At 33.6% G+C, this 14,765-nt stretch overlaps 3 protein-coding genes across 3 annotated transcripts; all 3 read right to left on the minus strand.

Moving 5' to 3' along the window:
• Nucleotides 1-757: 757 nt before the first annotated feature.
• On the minus strand, nucleotides 758-1,488 carry LOC120193003 (acyl carrier protein-like). The gene is made up of 4 exons (XM_039195664.1): nucleotides 1,387-1,488; nucleotides 1,199-1,309; nucleotides 989-1,108; nucleotides 758-880 (listed from the first exon to the last, which is right to left on the minus strand). The coding sequence occupies exons 1-4, from the start codon at nucleotides 1,486-1,488 to the stop codon at nucleotides 758-760; spliced, it is 456 nt and encodes a 151-aa protein (XP_039051595.1).
• A 1,927-nt stretch (nucleotides 1,489-3,415) lies between these two features.
• On the minus strand, nucleotides 3,416-5,809 carry LOC120181897 (probable flavin-containing monooxygenase 1). The gene is made up of 4 exons (XM_039186953.1): nucleotides 5,354-5,809; nucleotides 5,027-5,267; nucleotides 4,187-4,365; nucleotides 3,416-4,117 (listed from the first exon to the last, which is right to left on the minus strand). The coding sequence occupies exons 1-4, from the start codon at nucleotides 5,807-5,809 to the stop codon at nucleotides 3,416-3,418; spliced, it is 1,578 nt and encodes a 525-aa protein (XP_039042884.1).
• A 6,062-nt stretch (nucleotides 5,810-11,871) lies between these two features.
• Nucleotides 11,872-14,080, minus strand: LOC120201108 (protein WHAT'S THIS FACTOR 1 homolog, chloroplastic-like). Its single transcript, XM_039201782.1, has 2 exons — nucleotides 12,685-14,080; nucleotides 11,872-12,008 (listed from the first exon to the last, which is right to left on the minus strand). The coding sequence occupies exon 1, from the start codon at nucleotides 14,078-14,080 to the stop codon at nucleotides 12,686-12,688; it is 1,395 nt and encodes a 464-aa protein (XP_039057713.1). The 3' UTR covers nucleotides 11,872-12,008; nucleotide 12,685.
• Nucleotides 14,081-14,765: the final 685 nt, after the last annotated feature.

A 14,765-nucleotide genomic window follows, 5' to 3' on the forward strand; every position in this document is an offset into this window, starting at 1 on the left:
CATACATAGTATGAATTCCACTAGCCAAATCGGTTCTAGTTTGATTCCTAATCCATGAAATCAATGGAAAAAACTTCTCTAGCTTGTGAACGTTATTTCTAAATGGATATATACTGGTGTATGATAACTACTTTCCTTTTTGCTTGGATTATCGCCCTCTTAACAGCTGTTGTTCTGAACTCTCGGAGAGGATGTGTTCCAAAAAGGCTATGATCCTTTAAATTAACTCGGTTTATTCGCTAGTTGAAGAATACATTTAAGTTTGAATATTTCGTGTTGATTTGTACTTCTGCATACTTCGATCTATGCATCATGTTAAATGACTGATGCTCTCTTATCAAATAAACCTAGGCATGGCCTTTCAGACGACGCTACGACTGAGAGTGCTATCGAATTAGTCATCTATCGCTGCCCTAGGAATGATCTGCAGATTTATGCAACTTCCCTGCAAATGGGATGAACTTGGTGAACAAAGTCTTATCTTTTGTTGCTTAGATAATGATCTATTCATATTTGTCGGAAGTTACAATTTTCAGCCGGATCGTAACCGGATTCTCGTGGGAATAAGCTGTAAGTTGCATATCTAGAAACAAAGCTCGAGTTTATTCATTGGCATTATTATTCTTGTTCTTGCTTGCATGAAAAACAAAGAGACAAGCTACCATATAAAGACCACCCTGCTACAAAAATTGCCCTCTTGGTTAAGGAAAAAGGAAAGAATTTATCTTTGGTGGCATTATAACACAACTAAAGTTGCCTATGCAGCAGCCTTCACCTTCTCGATTAAGTCCACAGCGTCTTGGACGGTTGCAATGTTCTCAGCTCCGCCTTCTCCGACTGAAAATCCGAATTGTTCCTCCAACGCCATCATAATCTCCACCTGAAATGAATCCGATTCGAAACATCGGCAGTCAGGTTAGTTTTCTGATAGGACATCAATAATATAACCTACAAGGGATTCTAAGAATCTTCGATGTGAAAGACTTGCTGTGTCAAGGGAATCAGCACCAAGATCAGCAAACTTGGTTTCAGGAGCCACTGAGCTCAAATCAATTGACAATTGCTTAGCAATGGTGTTCTGAACAGTTTTCAATGTCTCGGGATCGGCCTAGTCAAAAAACGTCCGATGTGTATCAAGACGACCGAGCTTTAAACAAAGTTGTGATAAGAACAAGAAAGCATAATGCAAGGTTCTTACAAGAGAGCATGAAACTGTTGTCTTGAAGCAGCTAGATCGAGTAGGCAACTTCATCTTTGAGAATCGAATCTTTGGAACGAGCTTTAATCTATTACATACAACGGGAACCCCCTGCAATAAAAACTCGATTCAGTTCAATCGGTCTCGATTCACATTGTATTTCAATTCCAACAGGGGTGATTGCTTACAGTGGTGGTGAAGCTTCTGTGCTGAGAAATGGATCCCCTGGCTGTGGGAACCATAGCAGGGCTGGCCATTGAACATGCCGGGGTTGAAGCAAAAGCAGCCATTCGGAGCTCGATTAACTCGGATGGAAAACGCAGCCTCGAATTAATGCGAGATCGTTTAGCAGAATCAAATTGATGAAGGAGCTTAAAGGTTGTAGATATAAATATAGATCGTTTAGCAGATTTGAAGATGATTCCAATGTATTAGTTTTGTTTCTTAATGAGTTTTAGAAGTGAGCGGTAGCTTCCATGTATGTTTAGTACCCATCGACCGCCGCTCCTTGTCTAGTTGGTTCAAGTGCTTAACTTTTCATACAATTTGGATTCCAATTTTCAAATTCTAGGAGGAGGTTATTGAGTTTCGAAAGTTGCCGTTAAATTTCGATCAGTTAATGTGACATTTCGACTCGATTTTTGATTAGATCATATTCGACGGTCTATATTGTTCTCGGTTAAGTCTCATTGTGTGTAGACCTCGTATGTTTGGATACAAACTAGTATAGTAGTATATGTTTAAAGACTTTTAATCTTTTAACTTTCTCACTCATGTATGCGCGGTGCTCAAACCCGAAACACAAAAAAATAACAATAAATCTTTATGTTCAAATCCGAGACACCAAATGATAACAACAAATCTTATAATTATAACCACCGAGGTCGTTTGGTTCGTTGCAAAAAACTTATTTTATCGGTTGAACTTTTATTCTCAAGTCAAATATTTGAATATCAGACAAAGTACACAAATGGTCCCTCGACTATAGGGTATTGTTTTATTAAGTCTCTCAACTATTAAAAGTTATAAAATGGTCCTCAGACTATAGAGTGTTACTTGGTTGAGTCCCTCGACTATTAAAAGTTACAAAATAGTCACTCGACTATTCATTATATTCCAAACTTGTCCTTTTCTGTTAAAAAATGGACGATATTATAAGCCGAATGTTAACATGTTGACTGTGATATGATAAAACATGATCTCAGAATTTCAAACGACTATCATATTTTAATCATCATGTTAATGTTCAAATTAAACAACAACTAATTTTTTAATAGAAAAAGACGAATTTGAAACATAATGAATAGTCAGGCGACTATTTTGCAACTTTTAATAGTCGATGGACTTAACAAAGCAACATTCTGTAGTCGAGGATTATTTGTGTACTTTACCCTTGAATATTAGAATGCTACGTGTTCAAATTTAATGAAATTTCTTTTATAACATTATCGATTAGACTTTACTTTTTAAATCAGATAAGTAAAAGGATTAAATTTATAGAATCAAAAACACAAACACGTCTAAAAGCTTGAAGAATTTTGAGGATGTGAACGTAATTAAACCTTTCATTTTGGTTAATCCCCCTTCTCCCATACTCGCGGAAGATAACCTATATGTCGATATCAACTAATGATTTTTCCAATATCGACAATTTTCTTTGTATTTTCTCACCTTATAATTTTGGTATTCTTCTAGTTTATGCAAACTACGTATTTAGTATATAAACTATCAGTTTTAGTCTATTTTAGTATTTAAATTTTCATTTTTTTCAAAACCACACCTAACATTTAATTTTCATTCATTTTAGTACCCGCCGATAAAAACTTAATGTGTTTAGTACCTAAACAATCAGTTTTGATCCGTTTTAGTGCCTAAACTTTCAATTTTTTCAAAACTTAATGTTAAATTTTTGAATGAGATACTAAAATGAAACAAAAACTAAGCTTTATGTATGTTTATGAAAGAATAAAAGTTTAGGTACTAAAATGGACCAAAACTGATAGTTTAGGTACTAAACACGTAATTGCCCAAATATTTTTTTACTCAAAATAATTGTATAATATTTAATTTCGTAACCTAAAGATTAATGTATTTCATAGTATTTTTCATTAATTCTCAGCAAATCATTAAGATAGATGAAAGGTTTGTCATATGATGATCACTACAACAAAGGGTACATGACTTGCTTTATTCTTCATAGCTTTAGCCTAATTTTGGTTAAATCTTTTGTTTATCTTCTCCATAATCTCGACTGTTGTAAGGAGCAAAAGCTTCCAGCACCCAATTGCTCTTCCTCCATGACTTCCACCCCATCTCTTCACAGATTTCATCACTGTGATTAATGCTAAACGTCGAGATGCAATGCCTCTTGTAGAACCGAGTCGTTTTCTTCATGATCTCGGTTTCTTCCCCCGTTTGTTCGAGCATTTTCCCAATGCTCGGGAGCTTGAACATCACGTCGACGAGCCTCGCGAGCCACGTGCACCTCAGCTCGGCCGTGTGCAGGTTCGCGACGCTCTCGACGTACCCCACGAACGCCATGTTAGGGATCAGGGGATGGATGGTTCCCCTATATAATGGCATGATCCCCGAGGAGTCCGCTATGAGGTTCGAGAAGGGAGGCGGCAGTAAGTCCCGGATCTTCTTCTTGCCGTCGAAACCGGTGGCGAGCAGCACGACGTCGGCTTCGAGCTGGGTGCCGTCTTCGAACTCGAGTCCCTTGTTCCAAAACCACCACTTGGGTGTTCTTTTGAACATGATCTTTCCCTTGTCTGCCTCCGAGAAGAAATTTTCGGGCAGGATGGCCATTTGGCAAGATGCATAATCTTCTTCAAATGGATGTTCTGGTTTCAGTCCATATTTATCCAATGGAAGCTTCCATAGTAAATACGACTCTATGAACTTGGAAACTGCTTTTCTCTTCAGTAAAAAAAAAGTTTGAGGACCATAGTGCAATTAACTCGAGAAAAATGGACAAAAAAGTATTACCAGGGGAGACAAAAGAGGGCATAGCAAATTCCTGAGCAGCCCTTGGTTTGGCCTTTGATGGAGAAACTGAGAAGATCTTGTTGAATAAAACAGGGAAAATGGCAAACCCCAAATCCAGTAAGCTGGGACCGTCCAATGTAATGTCCTTATCACCATTGTACAAGGTTGACCATCTGCTCCTGTTTTTTTTATTTAACAAAAGTGATCTATTTGTACAAAAAGAAAATTGTAAATTACGTGTTTAGTATCTAAACTATCAGTTTTGATCTGTTTTAGTATCTAAACTTTTCATTTTTTTCAAAATCATACCTAAAGTTTATTTTTTATTCCGTTTTAGTACCTCGTGATTAAAGACTTAATGGGTGATTTGCACGTGGCACCTTTTTTATGGGTATTAAAGTTAATTTTTTTAATTTAATTACTTAATTTTCAAATTATTCATAAATTAATCACTCTAACTTTCAAATTTATTTTTTTATTTTTAATTATGTATTAATAAAATAATAATAAATTTATTAGAGTGATTAAAATAGGAGCAATTTGAAAGTTGAGTAGTTAAATTGAAAAATTTTAAACTTTAGTAACAAAATAGGAGTGAGAAAATAGTTGGGTGATGAGTGATGTAATTTAACTATAAAAATGTGGTGGCAGCTAAATTTTTCACGATGAGGTACTAAAATGAAATAAAAACTAAATGCTAGGTATATTTTTCAAAATTTTGAAAATTTTGAAAGTTTAAGTACTAAAATAGAGCAAAATTGATTAGTTTATGTATTAAACATGTAATTTACCCTAATTTTTACTTAAATTATTAACATATATGTGCATGTATATAAAAACCTTGGTTTGTCTCGGCACATTCAGTAGCTAAATCAATGGCGGATTTCTTGTAGCCAACAACGGCGACTCTCTTGCCTTTCAACAACTGCCGGGCGGCTTCTTTATCCAGCTTAGAATACTCCATGGTGTGCATCACTTTGCCGCTGTAAATCTCTCGGCCTTTGCTCGGAGGGAAAACCGGCATTCTCGGTACGTCGCCGTACTTGCCGATACATACCACCAATAATTCGAACTCGTACCACTGCATGCACCATGGTATTATTCATTTAATTTCACAAGTAATCAACGATTTCGAATAAGAGATATGTTATATTTTGAAGGAACAACCTCAACAGTCTTCGATGAATGTGTTTCCACGGCGACTTCCCACGCAGGATGGCCGCTCAGAAGAGGTCCGAACTCTCCGGTACCGTCCGTCTTCATGTCGATATTCATCGTTCGTTCGGTGCTAACGTAACGAATCTCGACAACCCTCGAATTGAACCTCACGTGCTTCAACACATCGAAGTGCGTAGCGTAACCGTGCAAGTACTCTAGGATCTCGAGGTGGGTAGGGAAACTCGTATTATCCCTCTCGGGCCACGGATAATCCGAGAACTCGAAATCGCATCGGGGCGTTTGGAGCTTGGTGGAAGAGAACGAACAATGTTTCCAAACGCCACCAATCGAATCGGTGGCCTCGAGCACGATCGGGTTGTGATCGGAGAGCTGTTTAGCGGCGGCTATGCCGCTTATACCAGCACCGATGATCCCAACTCGCGATGGTTTACGCTCACGAGCCATATTTGTATAGGCGTATAGCTATGAATGAGTAAACGGGATGGTATTGGTGTGCCCAAACTGAAGAGGCTAGCTAACTATTTATAGGGGGGAAATGATATAGTTTATGAGATTTGGTACGTCTAATAATCCCATTAACTATATAGTTTATTCTTCTAATTATATGTCATGAATAATGAAACTTGGTATCAATTTAAAATAGATTAGTTAGCAAACGCGGGGTTTGAATTATCGTTTTCTGTCTAGGGATGGTTACGGATTAGGTCAGATTTTTTATTCATCCGGATCCGATCTTAAAATTAAATCTCTTCACTTACATTTGATTCGATCTGAATTTAAGGGATTTTCACCTGATCCAAAATCTAATTAAATTTTCAAGGTAAAAACTCGTACTCACCTAACACACATTCAAAATCAGGGTGGATCGGTTCGAAATTCATCGAGTCTTATCTCACACAAGTCAATGCATAAAAAATACTAATTTTGATCATGGAGAGACCATGGTCTAACTTGATTAATTAATGTGTAAAGTCTAGGGCTTTCCCTTGTACTGACCATAAATATGCTTCATTAATTAGGCGGTTGACGTTAAATAAATATGCAACAACATTATTCTTCCTCAACAGTGTACATAGAATTTACTTTGTAAATTTAATTATAGGTCTCAATTAGTAAATTTTAAATTAATAAATTAAATTATCAATTAATAATATATTTGTAATAAATAATAAAGTAAGTGCTTTTCGATTTACAACGATATATCGTATATTATTTGACTTCATATTTACAATATATATATATATATATATATATATTAATTATCAACTAGGATTATGCATGAAATATGGATATGAGGGGTTTTGATTTTACTTTATAGAATTATCTTTTTTAAAATTTATGTTTAGATAAGTAGAATTTTTAGGGATAATATTAGGTTGAGTTCGAGTTTAAAGTGAAAAATCAACGATATCATATGATAGTATAATAGGGATAATTACAATAATACTCCCTATTTATATTTTTTTCAATCAAGTTTCTACTTTACTAAATAAAAATGAAATTTATATATATATATATATATATATATATATATATATATATATATATATATATATATATATCAGGTCGAATTTGTGTATTTTTTTATTCCAAAAAGCGGGTTAAGTTTTGACTCATGTTTGAGTCTACAATTAATGTATTATTTTTCAGGGTAAATTACGTATTTAATATCTAAACTATCAGTTTTAGTTTATTTTAATATCTTAATTTTTAATTTTTTAAAATCATATCTAACGTTTAGTTTTTGTTTTATTTTAGTACCCACTGTTAAAAACTTAATAGACTGGTTCACCAGCCATCGCGTCTACAGTCGATGTTCTATCGATCGATAAAGCCCAAACTTTCCAGCCCACACCTTTTATACTCCCTAAATGTGATTTCGATCTCCGTTTCACTGAAAAATACCTCAATCTCCCCAAATCAATGATGGACTGTTTGACTTCTTCATCCTTCAATCTCCGTCGTCAACCGTCCGATGGGCCTGAAACTGGACTATGTTGGTCGACTCATCATTCCCTCATGGTCCACCATTCGAATTGATTGTCCGTCTACCGGAGCTATGCCCTGTCATCCCGTCCGTTAAATTTTTAATGGCGGGTACTAAAACAGACCAAAATTAATAATTTAGATACTGAATGCATAGTTTGCCCCATTTTCTAACAAGATCATGCTTCTAGTAGGAGGGAAAAGTGAAGATGGAACCTCATCTCTCAATGTGGAAATTTTCCCGAGTTGACTCACTTTTTCTTTGGTGGCACAATTTTGTAGTTACAAATCACACTTCCGCCCCAACAACTTTTTTCTCTCTGATTTTGTGGAATAATGTTAATGCCTCTTTGATTTATTCATCAAAAGCCGGCCCTTTGCATGCATGCATATATATTCATCAAAGAAAATGATGTTCATTGCTTCCTCCCCTTCTTCTTTTATTATTTTGGGTAAGTTACGCGTTTGGTATCTAAACCATCAATTTTGGTCTATTTTAGTACTTAAATTTTTTATTTTTTTCAAAACCGTACCTAAAGTTTAGTTTTGTTTCATTTTAGTATCCGTCATTAAAAGCTTTAGTTTTTGTTTCATTTTAGCACCATCGTTCAAAATGTATTGTTAATTTTTGAAAAAAAAATCAAAAGTTTAGGCACTAAATCGGACAAAAACTAATAGTTTAGATTCTAAACGCGTTAAGTTTTTAATGGCGGGATACTAAAATGAAACAAAAACTAAACGTTATGCATGGTTTTGAAAAAATTGAAAGTTTTAAGTATTAAAACGGACCAGATATTTAGGTACCAAATGTGTAGTTCATCCTATTTTTAGGTCAAATTATGATTTCCGTCCTCATATAATGTTTAATTTAGAGATTTAGTCCCTATGTTTTTTGACTCGACATAAGGACCTTGATTTTTCTAATAAAACATTTAAAAACCAAAAGAAACACCTCTAAAGGGAAAGAAATCAATTCGAAATTGAGGCATGTTGCAATGGTCAAAACAGCAGTTTCCTAGCAACAGCACAGTGCCTTCATTTGGTGCGTACTTGCTACCAAGCTTCCTTCTCCACGTTACTTTGTGGAGTAGCTGGACTTCTTCTTTCTCCTTGAAATCTTAATTATTTTTTTCAATTCATAATATATAAATTTATATATCACCAATTAATCGCATGTAACAAAGCACCTTATTGGTTAAAAGAATTGTTGTTATTCTTAAAAGTCCTAAGTTCGAGTATCAACAACTGTAGCAAGAGCGATTGAACGTTCATCGTCAAATTATTTAGAGTATTTAGAACAAATATTATCTTATAATCGATTTTACTTGATCAATATATATATATATATATATATATATATATATATATATATATATATCACCGATAAATCATTAATACACATCATCAATAACTTAATTTTTATTACTATTTTAAAAACATTATTCACTTATAATTTATAGGTTTAAGGGTCACTTTTGTCCTAGTGACGGACTCAATTTATCATTTTCGCCTCTATTGTATTTTCGCATCAAATTAGTCCTCAAAGTTGTTTAATTGTATCATTCTATACCCTACCCCTAACTTAAAACCCTAAACCCTAAACTTTAAATCCTAATTTAGGGTTTATATGATTTAGGGTTTTTAGATAAGGGTAGGGTATAGAATGATGCAATTGAACAACTTCGAAGGTTAAATTAATGTGAAAATACGATAGGGTGAAAGTGATAAATTGAGTCTACTACAGGGGCAAAGGTGACTCTTTCACCTAATTTATAAAATTATATATTAAAGGTGTATTAAATATATACATACAAATAACATAAAAAAACTTTACATACAAAAATTCAAATACCCTGCATTATTAAGTTACGTAGGTTTTCTACCTTAAATGCGTTTATTAGTCAAAGACTCAAAGGTAGTAAATTAAGTCAGCTACAGCTAGCAACAGTCTAAAGGCCAATCATCGATTCATTTATGTCTCCATATTTATTCTTTCACATTTTTAAATAATATCCGGTTATTATAAAATAATATCTATTTAAACCGATGATATTTTAATAGGTTGATCCTTTTTATAGTTCGTTTACTAATGCGGTCAGATCTATGCGCATTTATCTTTTATTCGAGCTAATTTTGTTAGATTTCTTTTAACATTTTCATTATGTGGTCCTTACGTGATCTTAATTAGCTAGTTTTTTGTGTGAGTGATTATAGGAAAACGCTCTTGTTTTGTGTTTAGTTTAGTTTTTGTTTTATTTTAGTACCCATTGTTAAAAATTTAACATGTTTAGTACCTAAATTATCATTTTTGGTCCATTTTGGTACCTAAACTTCCAATTTTTTTCAAAACTCAACGTTAAATATTGAACGGGATACTAAAACGAAATAAAAAAAATAAACTTTAGGTATGGTTATGAAACAAATAAAAGTTTAGTGATTAAAACAAAATAAAACTGATAGTTTATATACTAAATGTGTAGTTTACCCTAAAAAAACTAACGATTCAATGGATTGAATAAGAAAATGATAGTCTGGCCGATTCAAATGCCGATGTTATTCCATCAAAATGAACAGATGTTTGTGTGACAAAGTCAAATGCTTTCTTATTAGATGATACGTGTGTTAATATGTGTGGTAGTTGGGAATAGTCAAGGAAGATGGGGACTAAAGTGGATGAAAGAGACAAGTTTGTGTGTTAAATATGTGTTGTACGTTTGTACACGTATCCAAAGATGGTTAAAAATGTCGAGAATTTATTACCATCTTTGGTGCCACTACTGTCTCTACATGCATGCATGCATGCACGATCCATTTTAAATGTTCTGTTTTGTAACTTTTTGCGACAATGACGTGCATTTGGGGTCCTTAATTGCCTACATTTTTCTTCCTTCATCTTCCCGTCCCACTAAGAGGCAAAAGTAAGGTGGTGACTGGTGAGTGGTTTGCATAATATATATATATAGGCACGGAACTATGATTTTATTTTATTTTTTTATAAAGGATGAAATTTTCATTTAAATTTGAATAACATCGAGTAACACATCGTCTTTAATACAACTAAGTTTATCATAGTAAAATCAGAAAGGATTGCTCCTTGACAGAGCTTAATTCGTCAGAGAGTGGGCAACTCTGTTAGCACAACGGTTGACATAGAAGACCTTGAAATGGCCAAGGCCATGTGAGCCTCATTGAGTAACAACCCGAAGACGGAAATGTCCTCTCTTCTGTTAGCAAGACGATTAACAATGGAAATAATATCTCCTTCGATGATAACTTGTCATCGATTCTGAAGCATTCAGGGGATCAAGTTTACGAAGTCATGATTTTAGTTCAAGGGATAAAGTATAATTAACAATAGAAAATCGAGGGTAAAATTAAAATAAATCAGAATTTAAAGACATAAATAAATAATTATCCCTATATCATTTACTTTTTTTTTAATTTAATATTAATATAATATCATTGGATGAATATAAGTTAATAGTTAAAATTAAAAAAAAAATAGTTCGAAAAAAATGAATAATGTAAATGCACAAAGTTTTAATCTTATCTATTAGTTTATATTAGTTTATATTCGTCTAATGATCTTAAATTTTAGCAAATATCACTTGAATTGTTTATATAATTTATTTAATCACTAATTTATTAAATTTAAAGATAATATAAACCCTGAAACTTTAAAAAAAATCAATTAAGTACGTAAACATTTTTTACAGCCACTAAATTTGGATCTTAAGCCTTAATAATTTTTATGAGATATACGTGAAATATTATAGTCTTGCCTTATTGAGTTTGTAAAAAAATTTTAATAATTTTTTTTAAAAAAATGAAATTTGAAATTTTCATTAATAAATTAATCCATAAGTTATTAAATTAAACATTTTGATGTGATATATAATGTTAATCGATTCAATGTTAGGGTTCGTCAAAGGAGTGAAACTTCAAAATATAAGGACTTCATTGATTTTTTTTTCTTCAAAATTTCAAAAACTTCCAAGACACTTAAATCATTTATTAGTATCATCCTATAGACAATGACAAAGTTATTCCCTAAATTTGCATAAATATTCATTTTGACTACTTATGTTCTTTAGAACATTTTGATTTTAATGTTTCAATTTTTATCAAAATACCCGTGTTTGGAATGAAACCGTTAGTTAACTAAAGTCAATACAAATTACTGACGTGATATTTTTACATGCAATTAATTATTAATGTGACACTCACCACATCATTATGACATAACACATGTCACATCATCACTATGAGTGATGTGACACATATAACATCATTATTTTAAGAGACATAACACATCACGTCATTAATTAAATATATATAAAAATGTCACATTAACAACTTGATCGTTAGTTAATTAACGATTTCTTTCAATAAAGGGTATTTTAACCAAAAATTGAAATGTTGAAAGCTAATCAAAGATGTATCATAATGATTAATAATAATAATGTTAGAGTTTGTTGTTCAGATTTTTGTTTGATCTCGATTGAAAAGCCATAGTGTGATGAGATTTGTGATGGATGCAAATGAAACATGGTCCAGTTATTGGCTGAATTTCTTACCGTTTCATCTTCAAGTCTGAGTTCTGCTTTCACTTCACTGTAAATATTATCCATTGTTCAATCGAGTTTTCTTCTTCAATCTGAAAGGAAAATTAGATAGCAGTTTAATGGCATATAAAGGCTTGTTCATAATCATGGATGCTTTCTATAAGGTAATAATAAGATTGACTTGTAAGAAATATTTTAACTTTGATGTAAACTAGCAAGTAAAAGAGAGATAAAAAAGTAAATTACTCGCTGTAAAAAACAAGACACGTCCCCGGTTGAAGGAAACCTCATGCTATTCATAACAATAACCTTAATCCATAGTATCTATTTATAGCGATAAGTTTCTTGTTTACAAAGTAAACTTGCATAGAAAGGAATTACTTAAACTGAGTTTTCTAATCTTCATCAATGTTCAAAAGAAAAAGTAGAATTTTACGCGAATTGAATTGTTTTGTACCGTGAGGGTCGATGGCCCTCACAGGCTCCCACCCCAAAGATTAAAATCTATGGCGGGTTCTCCTATCACCACATATCTCCGTTTTAACCTCTATTTTAAGTGAGTTTCTTCCTAACCATTTAAAGTCCGACCAGAAATGTAATTTATGGTTGCAGGTAAGATAATAGCTAAATGACCAAAGAGTAAAACACTTGCAAACAGTTACCAAGAAGTCAAAGCTTTGCTTAATTTTTTTCATTTGAAGTAATGGCAACTTTGGACTATCAAACATAACTTGAGTGACACCAACTGAATTTGCAAAAGAAACTAACCTCAAGTTGTATCATTAGTGGCTTTGTATGCATTGCCAACATGAGGAATCTCCAACTCATTATCATCATTAGTTAGTGAAACAACCTCTAAACCATCCATGATTTCCTCTTCCTCAAAATTCGCACATATATTCTCAATCTCAGTATCACCTTCAATCATAACCATTTCCTCCATGTCTGACAGATCACTGAAAGTAGGGATCTTTTTCTTCTTTCCTCTATAACCAACAAAGCTCAGGACCTTGTCCTTCCATACAACCAACGGCCACTTCTCGATCAGCTCAGAACCTTCATAAGCTTCAGTCAAGAAAACACTGAATCTCTTCCCCCTTTCAGAAACATAAAAGATGCCAAAATGCTTCAAAAGAAGCCTCATCAACTTCTGCGGCATCACGAGCTCCCGTCGGAAATGAGTGAGATGGTCAGTCACCAATCTCTTTTCGATACTAAAGCTAAGTAATTCGTGCATAACAGAAACCGCTCTCTTATCGAATTCCAACGACCCTGCTTTCAGCTCCCTAGCATCTGCATAGGGAGACAAATAAGACCTTTTCTGAAAATGCTCGATCTTCCCTCCATGTCTATACACCTTCTTGTAGTTAGAAGGGAACTTCAAAGCAAAAGGCAATGAAAGCACACCCGGTTCACGTCCAATCCCATCGTTCAAACCCAATGATTTCTTCTCCAACTCTGTAATAGCCCAAGCAGGATTCCAATTTACAAGCTCCAAAAACTCAACCCCATCTTTAGATTTTACAACTCTAAAATATTGTGGATACTGATTCACCCACTTGTTCCTAAAATCAATTGGCAAACCAAAATCTCTCCTAAAATGAGCGATCTTGTCTAACCGAATCCGTTTATCGACTGACATCATTAGTATCCTAGTAACATACTCAACAGCTTTGATCGATTGTTCCTCAACCAGCCTTTCCTCTTCTTCCAACAAATCCTCGGCTTCTTTAGTCATTCCACACCATAAGGTTCCCCTTTGATCCTTATATAATTCGAACAACTTGGGACATTTCTCGATGAAATCGGTTATTTTATGGGGTTTGGGTATATTGATTTGCTTCCTGTATTGATACAATGACCTCACAGGGATAACCATCTCGGTTTCTCTCTTTATAACTTCCATCAAAAACAAAACCTTTGACAATATTTTCCATTTCTCTTTTACAATTTCGAGATGGTGAATTCGTTTGTACTTGCTACGGTCTTGGACTCGTCTACTGGAAGTCATTGGTCTGATTTGAAACCACCCAAATAAGGGTTGTTGGTAACAGCTTCTCCTCAGGGACAAAAGACCGAACACTTGGCGGTTGATAGAATGTAGCCGCTGGATATTTAAGCGTTCATTCAATAACACTTCGTTTATAACAAACCAGATGACCATTGCTTCAGCCTTATTTCTTTTTGAAGCTTCCTGGGAGTATGGTCTGACTACAAAAAGAAGTCAGTGAGGAATAAATGGATTTTTTTTCACCTCTCGTCTTCTGAGTGAATAAATAGAAAAAAGCGGAAAGGGACCAAGTCAAGCTAGAGGGATTGAGACATGGAGGCGAAGGCAGAGGATAGGGACGTCGGAACTAATCACGGACGGCGGCGATCAAAACGTTGCGGAGGCAGCAGCGGCTATCGTTAACTCGTCCGATGAAATGGCGTAAAAGATTTAGAGGGTCTTGTGTTGGAAATAATCTTTTAATTATTTATACTTTTTGCATGTACTCTTTTGTCTAATTATGAATTTCATCCTCCAACCTTCTACTTTATGGAAATTGAAAAATAATTTATTTATTTTAATTTACAAGAATTTAAAATTTATATAATTTATAAAAATTATTTTATAAATTATTTAGTTTATGTTTATATTTTCGATTTGAGTCAAATTTGAAATAGAAAAATTAGAATAATAAAAAAATTAGATTAAAATAATATCATTGGGTCTTTAGTTAAGCAAATCGATAAATTTACGATTTTCTATTAAATTTATCTATTTCTTTAATTTTTCCTTTTTTAAGTTAATTATTTTGACCAAATTTAAACTATGTATCCTTAAACCATTTTAGGATACCTATGTA

This window comes from Hibiscus syriacus, unplaced genomic scaffold, assembly GCF_006381635.1.
Source record: "Hibiscus syriacus cultivar Baekdansim isolate YM2019G1 unplaced genomic scaffold, ASM638163v2 tig00000340_pilon, whole genome shotgun sequence".
Classification (NCBI taxonomy): domain Eukaryota; kingdom Viridiplantae; phylum Streptophyta; class Magnoliopsida; order Malvales; family Malvaceae; genus Hibiscus; species Hibiscus syriacus.

Excerpts from the sequence above, each read along its gene's own strand:
- LOC120193003 (XM_039195664.1), bottom strand. The coding sequence starts at position 1,488 with ATGGCTGCTTTTGCTTCAACCCCGGCATGTTCAATGGCCAGCCCTGCT. Across the intron at positions 1,109-1,198 it reads CAACAGTTTCATGCTCTCTT|GCCGATCCCGAGACATTGAA; the intron begins GTAAGAACCTTG and ends TTTTTTGACTAG. Across the intron at positions 881-988 it reads GTGCTGATTCCCTTGACACA|GTGGAGATTATGATGGCGTT; the intron begins GCAAGTCTTTCA and ends GATTCATTTCAG.
- LOC120181897 (XM_039186953.1), bottom strand. The coding sequence starts at position 5,809 with ATGGCTCGTGAGCGTAAACCATCGCGAGTTGGGATCATCGGTGCTGGT. Across the intron at positions 4,366-5,026 it reads ATGTGCCGAGACAAACCAAG|GAGCAGATGGTCAACCTTGT; the intron begins GTTTTTATATAC and ends TAAAAAAAACAG. Across the intron at positions 4,118-4,186 it reads GCCCTCTTTTGTCTCCCCTG|AGAAAAGCAGTTTCCAAGTT; the intron begins GTAATACTTTTT and ends TTTTTACTGAAG.
- LOC120201108 (XM_039201782.1), bottom strand. The coding sequence starts at position 14,080 with ATGGTCATCTGGTTTGTTATAAACGAAGTGTTATTGAATGAACGCTTA.